At 45.5% G+C, this 14246-nt stretch overlaps 1 protein-coding gene across 1 annotated transcript; it reads right to left on the bottom strand.

Annotated features, from left to right (window-relative positions):
* Nucleotides 1–7163: 7163 nt before the first annotated feature.
* Nucleotides 7164–10860, bottom strand: LOC119286459 (protein disulfide-isomerase). The gene is made up of 10 exons (XM_037565840.1): nt 10623–10860; nt 10242–10272; nt 9867–10151; nt 9585–9773; nt 9286–9411; nt 8464–8601; nt 8252–8371; nt 8029–8146; nt 7772–7884; nt 7164–7686 (listed from the first exon to the last, which is right to left on the bottom strand). The coding sequence occupies exons 1-10, from the start codon at nt 10820–10822 to the stop codon at nt 7459–7461; spliced, it is 1548 nt and encodes a 515-aa protein (XP_037421737.1). The 5' UTR covers nt 10823–10860; the 3' UTR covers nt 7164–7458.
* Between the last annotated feature and the right edge of the window lie 3386 nt (nt 10861–14246).

The raw sequence follows: 14246 nt of genomic DNA, 5'->3' as shown, positions 1-14246 counted from the left end.
AGCTTCTCTGGCCACTTTTATTTTGATAACCTCACATGGTACATTGTTCTAATAATGATGATCATCACACTTTTATTTACTTACAACTCAATATTACAACTTGATACTAGAACAAAGATATGACTCTATATGAATGCCTCCGGTGGTGTATCGGGATGTGAAATGATCTAGCGTAGCAATGACATCAAAAATGGACAAGCCATGAAAACATCATGCTAGCTATCTTACGATCATGCAAAGCAATATGACAATGATGCTCAAGTCATGTATATGAAGATGATGGAAGTTGCATGGCAATATATCTCGGAATGGTTATGGAAATGCCATGATAGGTAGGTATGGTGGCTGTTTTGAGGAAGATATAAGGAGGCTTGTGTGTGATAGAGCATATCATATCACAGGGTTTGGATGCACCGGTGAAGTTTGCACCGACTCTCAAGGTGAGAAAGGTCAATGCACGGTACCAAAGAGGCTAGCAATGATGGAAGGGTGAGAGTGCGTATAATCCATGGACTCAACATTAGTCATAAAGAACTCACATACTTATTGCAAAAATCTATTAGTCATCGAAAAAAATTACTACGCGCATGCTCCTAGGGGGGTAGATTGGTAGGAAAAGACCATCGCTCATCCTCGACCGCCACTCATAAGGAAGACAATCAATAAATACCTCATGCTCCAACTTCGTTACATAACGGTTCACCATACGTGCATGCTACGGGAATCACAAACTTCAACACAAGTATTTCTACAATCCACAACTACCCACTAGCATGAATCTAATATCACCATCATTATATCGCAAAACTATTGCAAGGAATCAAACATATCATATTCAGTGATCTACAAGTTTTATGTAGGATTTTATGACTAGCCATGTGAATGACCAATTCCTGTCAACTCTCTAAATAGATATAAGTGAAGCAAGAGAGTTCTAATTCATTCTAAAAAAAGATATGCCCACGCTCTACCAAATATAAGTAAATCAAAAGAGCATTCTACAAATGACGGTTTTCTATGTGTAGGGAAACAGGCAATACAAACTTCAAATGATATAAGTGAAGCATTCTATAAAGACATACTCAAAAGATATTAGTGAAGTGCAAAGAGCATTCTATAAATCAACCCTGGACTATCTCATACCAGCATGGTGCATCAAAGAAAAGTGAAAATTAAATGCAAAAGACGCTCCAAGATTTGCACATATGACATGAACGAAATGAATCCAAAAATATACCGATACTTGTTGAAGAAAGATGGCATGCCTTCCGGGGCATCCCCAAGCTTAGATGCTTGAGTCTCCTTAAATATTTACTTGGGGTGCCTTGGGAATCCCCAAGCTTGAGCTCTTTCCTCTCCTCCTTCTCCTCATATCGAGACCTCCTCGATCTTTGATCACTTCATCCACACAAAACTCAACAGAAAGCTTGGTAAGATCCGTTAGTATAATAAAGCAAATCACTACTCTAAGTACTGTTGCAAATCAATTCATATTTTGTTTTTGCACTTTATCTACTGTAATATAACTTTTCCATGGCTTAATCCACTGATAGAAATCGATAGTTTCATCAAAACAAGCAAACAATGCATCAAAAATAGAATCTGTCTTAAACAAGACAGTCTGTAGTAATCTGAACATTCACCATACTTCTAGTACTCCAAAAAATTTGAAAAAAATAAAAACAATAAAAAAATTGTATAGAAAGACAGTGCAAAATGTTTCAGAACCGTTTGACGTTCCAGTAAAAAATGTAAAATCGCGCACTACAGTCAAAGTTTCTGTTTTGCATCGCACAAACCAACAAGCAAAGTAAACATCCTAAAGGCAAATCTTGGCACATTATTTTTATGATACAATGGATTTGTACAAGGGCATAATTATTTTTATTGAAAAGTTTCTGTAATCAAGGGTCATAAAGTTTCCATGGGCATGAACAAACTTCAAGGCTAGCTTCCACTTTAACAATGCTCGTCTTTCTTATTTTTCACTTTTCTTTTTGAAAAAGTTTTAGGTTCCCCTCTTTATTTTTTTGTTTGTAAAATTTATAAAAGCACACAACAGAAATAAATGACTCTCTAAAACTTCGGCGGCGCTTTCTTTAAAGCCATTAAGCTAGGCATATAGTGCTCAAGTAATGGATCCACCCGGATCCCAAGGTACACCAAAGCCAATTTTAATTAACAATGATTTGTGATTTGGTAGTGAGAACAAAGTAACATATATCATGCAACAAAGAAGTCTAACTCTCTTCCTATGCATCGGCATGTCATAAAAGAACAATTCATGCACACATAGTAAAGGCCAATGCATAGTATAAACAGTTTCTTGCAATTTTATCATATTGGAAACATTGAGAAACGGAGATGTAGTTCCTCTCTCATAATAATTACAAGTAGGAGCAGCAAGCACATGCATATTATATCTATCAAAATCATCATGTGTAGTAGTGAAACGCATCCCATCAATATAATCCTTAATAAGGGCAAACTTCTCCAATATAGTGTAGTCGGGAGAATTCAAAAAGATAATAGAACTATCATGCGTGGGTGCAATAGCAACAATTTCATGTTTAATATAAGGAACTATAGCAAGTTCATCTCCATAAGCATAATTCATATTGGCATCTTGGCCACAAGCATAACAAGCATCATCAAAAAAGGATATTTCAAAAGAATCAACAGGATCATAACAATCATCATAGCATTCATCCTTCGGTAAATTTGAAGAGAAATTAAACAATGTATGGGATAAAGGGTTACTCTCAGATGGTGGGAACGGGTGATCAATCGGCTCTTCCTCCTTTTATTCTTCGCTCTCCTCCTCATCTTTTTCATCCAATGAGCTCACAATGTCATTAATTTCTTTTTCCATAGACTCCTGCGAACTATTAGTCTCTTCTTGGACAGCGGGGGAGTCCTCAATATTTAATATAACGATTAGAATCATAATTATCATAGCAATATTTAAGTATGGCCAAATTTTTAGATTTGTAGAGAGTAGTATCACACTCTTCAATAAAAAAAGCAATTTCACAAGTACCCCTAAAAGTAACAAATTCTTTAATTTGTTGAACATCATAGTAATTATAAACACCCTTAGTAAACGAAGATACGATTCCATTATCACTAAACTCACATTGGTAAGGAAGGTGTTTCTTAGGGTCTTTAGAACAACAAGTACAATCATATATTTCACATAAATTCCAAGCATAGCACTACAAATGATGAATTTGATCCAGTAAAAGTTTCCCTTTTTGAGATAAGCGATGTCGCATATAACAAGCATGCTTATCTAAAGATTTGCCCTCAACTAAGCTAGTTGGGGTTTCAGCATGGGCACATAGGGATCGAAGATGATCCAAGTAAAATGCTTCAGGAGTGTGATAAATTTTGAGTGGTTCTTCAACCATTGGTGTAGTAGGTACAACTAATTTTTTTGGTATTTTGCGTTTCCTAACCATAACTAAAGATAGAAAACAAGAGCACAAAATAAAAACTATTTAGTGATAAAGCAAACAAGCACACATGAGAATATTCACCCCACGCCATAACTCCCCGGCAACGGCGCCATAAAAAAGGTCTTGATAACCCACAAGTATAGGGGATCAATTGTAGCCTCTTTCGATAAGTAAGAGTGTCGAACCCAACGAGGAACTAAAGGTAGAACAAATATTCCCTCAAGTTTTATCGACCCCCGATATAACTCTACGCACGCTTAACTTTCGCTCTACCTAGAACAAGTATAAAACTAGAAGTACTTTCTAGGTCTAACGAGATAGGTTTGCAAGAATATAAAGAGTACGTAAATAAAAACTAGGGGCTGTTTTAGGTAAAGAAGCAATAAAGTTAGTATAGCGAGTGTGAAAAGGTGGTGGTTAGAATTGCGAAATTGTCCCTAAGCAATTGACTACTTTACTAGACCGATAGCAAGTTTTATGTGGGAGAGGCCACTGCTAGCATGTCATCCCTCACTTGGAATTCTATGCACTTATGATTGGAACTATTAGCAAGTATCCGCAACTACTACGTTCATTAAGGTAAAACCCAACCATAGCATTAAGATATATTGGTCCCCCTTCAATCACGTATGCATCAATTTCTATGCTAGGTTGAAGCGACTGTCACTCTTGCCCTCCAATACATAGTCCTATCAACATACAACTAGCCCTATGGTGTGATCCACGTGCACGCTCATATGATGGGCACCAAAGGACAGCAACATAACCACAAGCAAATTAAACCAATCATAGCAATTCACCAATTATAGATAGGACAACGAAAATCTACTCAGATATCATAGGATGGCAACACATCATTGGATAATAATATAAAGCATAAAGCACCATGTTCAAGTAGAGGGTACAGCGGGTTGTGAGAGAGTGGACCGCTATAGATAGATGGGGAAGGTGATGAAGATGTTGGTGAAGATGACAGAGGTGTTGGTGTAGACCACTGTCACACGATGATGGCCCTGGCGGCGTTCTGGCGCCACCGGAAGAGAGGGGAAGAGAGCCCCCTTCTTCTTCCTCTTCTTCTTCTTCTTCTTCTTCTTCCTTGACCTTCTCCCTAGATGGGAGAAGGGTTTACCCCCTGATCCATGGCTTCCATGGCGGCGGAGGGGCGATAGCCCCTCCGAGAGATCTGTCTCTCTGTATCTCTCTGTTTCTGCGTTCCAGATTCTGGCCTTTCACCGTTTCTTATATTCCCGGAGATCCGTAACTCCGATTGGGCTGAAATTTTAACACGATTTGTATCCGGATATTGGCTTTCTTGCGGCGAAAGGAGGGCACCAACCGCCTTACGGGGTGGCCACGAGGGTCAGGGGCGCGCCCCCCTGCCTCGTGGCCCCCTCGGGCATCGTCTCGCGTTGATTCTTCTTCCAAAAATCACATATATTCCAAAAAAAACTTTGTAAGTTTTTATCCCATTTGATATGGATTTTCTGCAAAACAAAAAACATGCAACAAACAGGAACTGGCACTGGGCACTGGATCAATATGTTAGTCCCAAAAATAGTATAAAAAGTTGCCAAAAGTATATGAAAGTTGTATAATATTGGTATGGAACAATCAAAAATTATAGATACGACGGAGACGTATCATATACCCCTTTTATTCCATCTTCAACTCTAATCTTCCAAGCTTGAGATCTCCATCCCCGTCCATCCAAACACTCTGATTCTTTGGGGATTGGAGAAGATTCACCCAATCTACATTCTTACCAAACCTTTCTGATTTCCCAACTCGTTCAACTTCATCAACTTGTTACCCTTTGGGCTTGGGCTCCTAGACAGTTAGAGGTTCCTTGGGAAGCTTTCTTACTTGTGTGCTGCGAAGACGTATGCAAGTGTATGGTGGTCACCTTCAAGACCAACCCCGAGTGGTTCAAGGCTCATCTGTTAAGGGTGACTCGAGGAGAGTACGGTAAACCTTCGGTGGCGGTCCCTTGGCTCCGGCACCGCTCCAAGTGTGGACTTGGGGATAAAATCTGCATCATCGACTCACTTATTAATCCTTTCTTGTCTTCACTGGTTGCATATCTAGGGTAATCCACTTATCCTTAAAATTGGTAATTAAGCTTAAAATTTGTAATCTTCTATTCACCCTGCTCTAGTCGACTGTATCGATCGTGCCATGTTCTTTTATAAGGTTTAACCACCTTGGATGATATGGAAGATTATGAGGATGTGGGTGGTGTACCACTCGCAGCGGGGCTCATGTAGCCCACATTGCTCCGACTGATGCCTTAACCATAGTGGATATCCTCTCGATGTTTGTCGACTTCAATTTCTCAATGTTGAGAGGTCCGCAAAGAACAACCCGTTTATATCCTCGCGAAAGATGTCCCTAACTCCACGGTGAGCCGGTACGGATGCTCCGTCAAGCAATCCAAATTAGTCCAGCGTCTGGCAGCACTGAGCATAGGAGATTAACCTTTTAACCGCAATACTGAAGAATCGGTGATCAAAAAATTGATCATATTTGCTAAGAACTACACTTTAATTGACCAACCACTTCTACATCTCATAACTTGTATGAGATTCATACCCAAGCTGGACATTTCAATCTTATTTTCTTTCTGCCTTTTACTTTTAATAATTTTACTTTAATATTTCACTTACTCGAAGAAACAAGAAATTCCTTCCCTTATGGTTAAATTTGTACCCAACTTCCCTACGCATGTAAAAGTATCTCCAACACGCGCCCAAAAAAAGCTCCACGCACTAAAAAGGTTGTTTTTTGGCGCCGAACAGCTCCAGCAGATGTTGTAGCGCTAAAAGATTTAGGGCGGCGCTGAAAAACGCTATCACGCACAGCATATTTTGGGCTCCGGATTATACACGCTTCATAATTTGCACCGTCTGCTTTTTGGATAATGTTGGTCCCGGCACATTAAAAATCTACCGTGGCGCGCTAAAACTTTTATTGAGCGTAAAAATTTTGTGCGGCTGTTGAAGATGCTCTAAGGGCATCTACAATGCAAGGGCTGTTGAAGTTCGGGTGCTTAGACAATTAAAAATAATAATTACGGAAGTACTCTGTCTGGATTTATTAGGCCTCTTAGAATCACAAGTATGTCCCATTTTATAAGGTCACGCTTTAGAAAGATGCATGAATGCAACCATTTGATTAGTTGCATTGAAAGTCATTGTTGTTGTGCCATGGAAAATTAATACACTTCATGCATGCTTTTTCATTGGCTATAGTGAGAAAGTGCATTGTGAGTGAAATGAAAAAATTAATGTCCATAAATTACTGTGTCTTGGTCTAAGAGAAGTTATCTTTGGCTGCATGCAGTGAGAGAGTGCATTATGAATAAAATGAAAGAATTAATGTGCGTAAATTACTATGTGTCTTGATCTAAGAAAAGTTGTCTTTGGGTCTAAAAACTGTCTTGGTCCAAGAGAAGTTGTCTTTAGGTCTAAAAACCCGGACCCGGACAGGAGGGAGTAGCGTCGATGTAGGAGTCCATCTTCCCAACGCATATGGGTAGCGCTTGTTAAAAAGGGCCCAACACTGTTTTCTTCCGGATCTTATTTGTTGTGACTGGTTTTCTTCCGGATCTTATGCTTGTTTCCTTGTGCATGTTTCAGGCGACCCGTCAGAGGAAGATTAGTCTCCACAACTGGTGATCTGAAACCTGTAAAACGTCTAAAAACACAGTAAGCGTAACACATGCTGACATGCATGATAATTCTACCAGGCACAGTAGCACCGCTTATTACCAGAGCTCTCCACAGACCATTTCTAATGTCACTTCTCGATAATTTAACTAGGTACACCACTGATGGATTTGTTACAGTATTTCTCGCAACGGGATACAGTATCAGGCAAAACCGGGGCCAACACAACCAACAACCAACTCTCGTCCCCCCCTCGCAAAATCTGGCGTTGGAAGCTGCCTTGCCAAAACATGTTTCCCCCTCCTCTACCTGTCTGCTGCTAGCAAGACTGATGCTCAGAGCTCGTCCTTCAGAGGCTCGGTGGCAGCCGGTTCAGCTGCCTTCTCGGTCGCCGCCGCTGCCGCCTGCCCGGCAGTCTCCTTGTTCTTCTTGATGTAGTCGACAATCTCGTCGGCCGTCCTGCCGCCCTCATACGAGACCTTCTTCCCGCTAGGAGTGACGAAGTAGAGGGTGGGGTAACCCTGGACATCAAACTCGCCGGGAACGTCATTCGCGGTAGCGTCCTGTGGACAAGGTTGAGAAACAGTGGTTAGGTAAGTTGTATTTCGTTGCTGGAACTGGAACGACGGAGAGGGCAACAAATATTACCATCTTGGCAATCACAACGTCCTCTTCGCTTTGAAGGGTGGCAGCTGCCTCGTCGAGGATGGGTGCTAGCTTCTTGCAGTGTCCGCACCAGGGTGCATAGAACTCGATAAGAACTGCAATATAAGGTGGCAAATCAATGAGCGCATACTTACAGGAAGACTTCACCAAGGTCATACAAGACCATTGTTTCACTTAGAAGGAATCGCAGTCACTTGCTACAACTAGCTTAATCCAGCAAGGACAAAAAAGATGAATACCATTTTTGCCAGATTTGAAGACCACGTCGTGAATGTTGTCAGCCACAACTACCTTCACAGGCTCATTGTTGGCCTCAGGAATAGGCTCGGACTTCCTGAATGGTGTCAATTTGCCATCCTACAATACGAATGAACACTAATGAAATTGCTGAAGAGATTACATGGTATCAAACAAATAAGGTTGTAGTCCTACAACCAAGGGAAACAAGGAATGGCTACTTACAAAGTAATCCTTCAACCAAGCAACAATTTGGCCAGCCTCAACCTGTTCCTTCAAAAACTTCTTCGAGTCACTGTCTTGAATGAGGATAAGTGGTGCCTGATCCTCTTTCAGGCCAAAGTACTATGTTTCAAAGAAAAATCTGTTAGCACCAAGGAAAAAACAACAGTATGGATAACAATGTAAAGAAATAGAAAGGGAAACAATCAATCAACCTGGAAGGCGCCTTGGCTCGCTTCAATGTCACCAATAAGGAACTTCACATCCTTGCCACTGAACTCCTCTACAGCACCATAGTAGGCTGATTTGAAGGACTCAAACGGTCCAGTGGAGAAGTTCAAAAAGAGCATGGCCTGCATACCATTTGATGTCAGAGAACAGAAGTGACAAATAATGAGTAACCAATAACTAAAAAACAATGAAAAGGCTAATGCTCTAAGCAACTTTACCACTGGAAGCATATATTTGAACTGTTTTTACACACAAAGCACTGAAAACACCAAAGATGGCATTGTGCTTCTCAAACAATCATTACATCTATGGTTCTGAAGAGGACCTTTCAGGTACAACAGCCATGAAAGAAAACACAAAGATCCAAAAGGCTAACAAAGCTAAATACACTAGTAATCCTCCAAATGCGCTGAACAAATTCATTGCAAGATGATTTCTTCAATGTACAGGATGAATGAATGTCGAAGGAACTAACTGCCCAATTCAAAGACTTGCGCCAAAACGTGACTAGATTATACTAATCAACCATTTATGTCAACATGTTCAAGAAAATTCAACCATCATTGGATTGCATAAGTTTTTTGTACACACCAAGAGTTGGGCTGATAATCAACAAAAATATACAGCAGTAATCATCTGTCAATCAAAACAACATACAGTGATAAACATTATGGCCTCATTAGTTACAAACATGAGGCATAGACCTAACTGACTAAGCATATAGTAGAAATTAGTCAACTATACAGAACTCATACAATAAAGAAAAATGATAAAGCATTCTAGAAGCAAGTTGTGTCAGTCATTACCTTGGGAGCATTGCTCTGAAAGTATTTCAAGAGGTAAGGATGGTTGTCAGGGTTCTTGTCAAAAGTAACAACTTTCGGGGTGCTGCTAGCATCAATGAATTTCTCCAAAGCAGAAACATCAAAATCCTGCAAAATGTCACATCACTATGTTAATACTCAGTAATATGTATGAAGTAAGAAGAACAAAGAAAAACACCCCCTCTGTTCCATATTAGTTGTGACTAAATTGTACAAAAACAGCAATAACTAATATGAACAGAGGGAGTAACGATTAGTTCACAGAGCGAGCAGAGTGTAACCTTGCTGTCAACAACGAGCTCATCAAATGGCTTGAATAGCCTAACCAATGGCCTCTCCACTGCTGCATCACCACGTGGGAGATGGTTGGCATGCACGGTGTGGCCAAAGTCATAATCAGACCGCAGCTTCTCAGCAAGCTCAAGGAAGTTTGTAAATTCAGTGCCGCTGAATTCCGTGAAGACACCAACCTATACAATTGCCATGATTGCTTAGTCATCAGCCATAGAACATCAACCATGGCTATATGACGAAAGTAAGAACAGGCAAAATAAGAAGCTTACAATGTGGATCTTGCCGTCTTCAAGGTAAGTGGCATCTTCAGGCGCCTTTATCTCCTTGGAAGCAGGGCCAACCTGCTTCTTCAAGTACTCAACAATTCCCTCAGCCTCCCTGGGGCCCTTGTATTCCTGGATGTTCTTTCCGCCGTTCCTGAAGATCTTGAGGGTAGGGAAGCCCTGGACCTCGTACTTGCCCGCAAGCGGCTTGTTCTTCTCATCGTTGGCATCAACCTTAGCAAGGACGATCGCTGGGTCGTGCTTGCTCAACAGTTGGGCCGCCTTCTCATACTGCAACAGCACACATCAACGAATGAGATCAATCCATTCAGCATATAACACTAGTGCTAAGTAAGTGGTCCAAGGATGCAGACTAATTACCTCTGGTGCCAGGCTCTTGCAGTGTCCACACCTGAAACAAATCAATTTTTAAAGAATTAGCAACGACTTTGACGAAATTCAGACCAGACTAAGTGAGATTGTACTGAGACAAGCCGAACAGACGGAATCTGAATACATAGTTACAGTATAATAAAGTTGGACGCGGTGGAATCCCAACAGGAACCCCAACCCAACAACCTTTAAACCCTCAAGGAACTTCAAATCCAACCAAAACTACAGAGGAATCAGCGATCCAGACGCACCGATCACCAAAGCCAGATCCCCGGTCGCCCGTTACTGACGCATCTGAGACCCCTCCAAACCGACCACGATCTAAACCCCTCGGATCCACAAGAATAGATAGCAGAGGCGAGGGCTCACCATGGGGCGTAGAACTCGACGAGGATGAAGGGGTGCTTGGCGATGGCGTCGTCGAAGTTGTCGGCGTGCAGGGTGAGCACTGCCTCGGGGGCCGCGGCGGCCTCCTCGGCGGCGGCGGCCTCCTCCGCCCTGGCCGCCGGGGCGGACAGGACGACGGCGAGCGCGAGCAGCAGCGAGATCCAGACCTTGGAGATCGCCATGGCGGAAGGGACTGGGAGCAGTGATGAGATTTCTCGGGGCGGACACGACCACGCCGCGGTGCTCCACGGGTTTTAATAGGAGCGGAGAGGCCGAGAGGTGGGGTTTAGAGTCTCCTACGTGGACGCGGTCCACGGCATATTCGACCATGTCCACGGGTCCCACGCCGGCCAGGGCTCTGTGGGCGCGGCCCACAGAGATCACGGGATGATCACTAGGACTTTTCACACTCAGGTCCCCGTAACTATCAGAATCCCAATTTAAGGTGCTAAGGCCGCTAAAGTTAGGCTAGTGAATTACTATGAGGTCCCTACCGAGGGTGTTGATCCAATTAACTGGAATATGCCGCGTGAGTCGAAACGGGAGGGGTTAGCGGATCCGGGACGCCACGTCACGCTCGTGCGGCCGCCAGTGTACGGTACACGTGGGCTGCAAACACGTACCCGTATGGCGTCAGACCAACCGGAACTCGCCACGTCGTGTCAGTGACATGTCCACTGCTACCTGATTAGCCGAGGCTGCTCAGCCGACGCGCACCGGGCACTGTTGCCGGTTCAGGACTAGGAGATATGGCGGAAATATTTATGTTTGGAAGATTATTAATTCCATCCTTATCTGAGGAGATCCTTCATTCATTCACTCCATATAAATGTATGAAGAAATTAACCCGTTCCAAATTTGGAGTATCTTTGGTGATTAATGATTCGCGTGCAACACAATAATTCTGCATAGGAGGAGTAATTTTGATTCGTTTCATACTGTAGGCCGATTCTACGTGCCACACATTAACCATCTACGTCGCGCAAAAAATGCATGGGGAAATACTTTCTTTTTTAGAAACGCAATATAAATGCAGACGTTCACAACACATGTATATATGCACTGCCCCCTACTGAGTAAATAATAATAATTACTGTTTGAGGTGTTTTGCATTTCAGACGAGTCCTTTTAGCAGACTGGACATATATGGCATTTCCTGTTTCGTTAAAAAATGCATTAGTGGAGGGTGCAAAATGATCGTCGCGACGCCTTTGCGAACAACCTTTGCCAAAATGCGGTGCGAATGAAAAAGATCATCTAACGGCAGTATGTAATAATTCCGAAATTGGTTGAAAAGTGCAGCACAAGGTCCAAATGCTACGTGCAAGGAAACACTAATCTTGGTGTTATGCGCAACTGACATCAAACTCGGTAGTGCAAAAGCGTTTGCACTGCCTGTAATCCACCCACCCAGCTCAAAGCTGAGACGTTTGTTTGTTGCATGTATCTTTTTTTCTTTCTTGTATGCATTGCAGGAGCTGAGCATGGGAGATAGGCCTCATCTCAAGCTGGAAAAATCTTGGAAGAAAACAACAAGATCTGGCCTGCGAATCTTGTTGCGTTGCACACGTGCCTTTTGTACTGTTATTACGGGCGTGACAATGACACACTCTCTTGCGTGGAAGAGGCCAATCTTGAACTGAAACGAGACAGGAGGCATCGCCTCTGGATCGTCCATTTTTCTTTTGGTGAGGCTTAGAGCATCTCCAACCGTTGGCTTTTCAGGGGCGTCTAAAAGCGCCGCCTGGGGGTGAGTCGGCGCAAAAAATGGCTCTGGAGGCGAGTCGGTCTCCAGCCGTCGACCCCCAGGGCCGCCCCAGACGCGTATTAAAATAAAAAAAAAGGACCGTTCGGCGAAGTTATGATAAAAACTAGTTAAATTTCGGTCAAACATGGCAAATTTCGAAGAAAATTGCGCATTTTCATTACATTAACCTAATCTAAAAAAAAGAGGCTGGAGTCGTCGCCGCCATCGTCGTCGTCGGCCTTCTCCTCCTTGACGCAGGCGCCCCCTGCTGGACCCCTGCCCGGCGTCGCCATGGCGGACTGGCGGCGGCGCGTCGTCGTCGTCGTCGCTGTCGCATAAGACGACGACCCCGTCTTCATCGCGGCCGCGTCGGCGCTCCTCGAAGCGGCGCAGGGCGGCGCGCTGGCGCTCCTTCTCCTTCTCCCGGCGCGCCTTCTCCATCACAATGGAGTCCTGGCGCGCCCATTCTAGGGTCGCGTCGTCGTCGTCGAACTCCGCCTTCACCGGCGCCAGCCCCGGCTCCGTCCTCACCGGCGCCAGCCCCGGCTCCATTTTTGGCTTGACGAAGCGCGGAGGAGCCAACGAGGAGGAGGCGCGCCGCCCGCCCTCGTTGATGACGATGCCGACGCTGCGAGTGCGCCGACCGATTGGCGTCTCTGCCGCGGGCTCGGCCTTGACGCCGAGAAGTGCCGGAGAACCGGAGGAGTGGGAAGATGAGCGAGAGGAGGAAGACGAGGAGGAGGCGAACCTCCTTGACGCCCATGCGCGTCGGTGTTGCGACGGGGCGGCCCCCATCGCAGGATAGGTCAACGGCGGGTTGTTGCCGCCGTCAAGGTACGCCAGCACGCCATCCAGCGTGCGACCGGGGACGCCCCACCACAGGTGGCGCCCCTCGCTGTTCTTCACGCCGCCGACCACCGGCGCGCCGTTGGTGGAGGACAGGCGCTGCTGCTGGCGGCGCTGGAAGTACGCCGCCCAAGCCGCGTGATTGTTGGCGGCGTACTGGGGGAGGGAGCGCTCGTCGTCGGTCAGGGAGGCGCGCGCGACCTCGACCTCCTCGGCGAAGTACCTGGGCTTCGCCACGGCGTCGGGTAACGGGGAACGGGCACTCCCCCGTCGCTGAGCCGCCACCCCGTCGGTCCGGCGCGCATGTTCGGCGGCGCCGGAATGTTCGCCTGGAACAGGAGCCAGGACTCCTGTTCGCGGAGCGAACGGCGGCCGAAACCGTTCGCCGCCGCCTCGTCTCCGGGGAAGCGCTCTGCCATGGCGACGGGCTCGGCGGTGGTAGAGAGGGAGAGAGAGGGGCTGCCGGTGGGGCTCGAGAGAGGAAGACGGAGAAGGAGAGAGAGGGGCTGGGCGGCGGCGAGGGGCGAGTCTGTTGTGGGCACAGGCGACTGAGAGACCGTCGATTTTTATAGCCGCTCCGCGCCCGTGTGTACGCGTGCGAGGGAGGGGAGGCGTCGGCGCGCCGTCCCGTGACGCGCCGCCCGTGAGGAATCAATGGCAAGGCTGACCGGCTGCAGCCTTGCCATTGATTTCCCGCGGGAACCGGGGCAGTTGGGGGAAGACGAGCCGCCGTGTCCCTGACGCGGCTTTTTTGTGCCAAAACAGTTCGTCCCGGCGCCTCCGGGCGTCCCCAGCGTGCCGGGTTCGGCCTGGGTCCACCGGCGCTGTTTTCGGATCAGGCCGGCGAAAATCGGGCTCCTGAAGGCGTGACTGAGCCGTTTTTTCGGCGCCAGCGCAAAAAAAGCCTGAAGAGGCCTTTCTGGAGACACGGCTCGAGATGTCCCTATGCGCCGTCTGTGATGAAAGCGAGTGGACGAGTCTCCAACGCCTCCATCTACTGTATGACCCATGCA

The sequence above is a fragment of the Triticum dicoccoides genome, chromosome 4A (assembly GCF_002162155.2).
Source record: "Triticum dicoccoides isolate Atlit2015 ecotype Zavitan chromosome 4A, WEW_v2.0, whole genome shotgun sequence".
Taxonomy (NCBI): domain Eukaryota; kingdom Viridiplantae; phylum Streptophyta; class Magnoliopsida; order Poales; family Poaceae; genus Triticum; species Triticum dicoccoides.
Note: the sequence above shows the minus strand (reverse complement) of the source record. Positions and strands in the feature narration are given on the sequence as shown.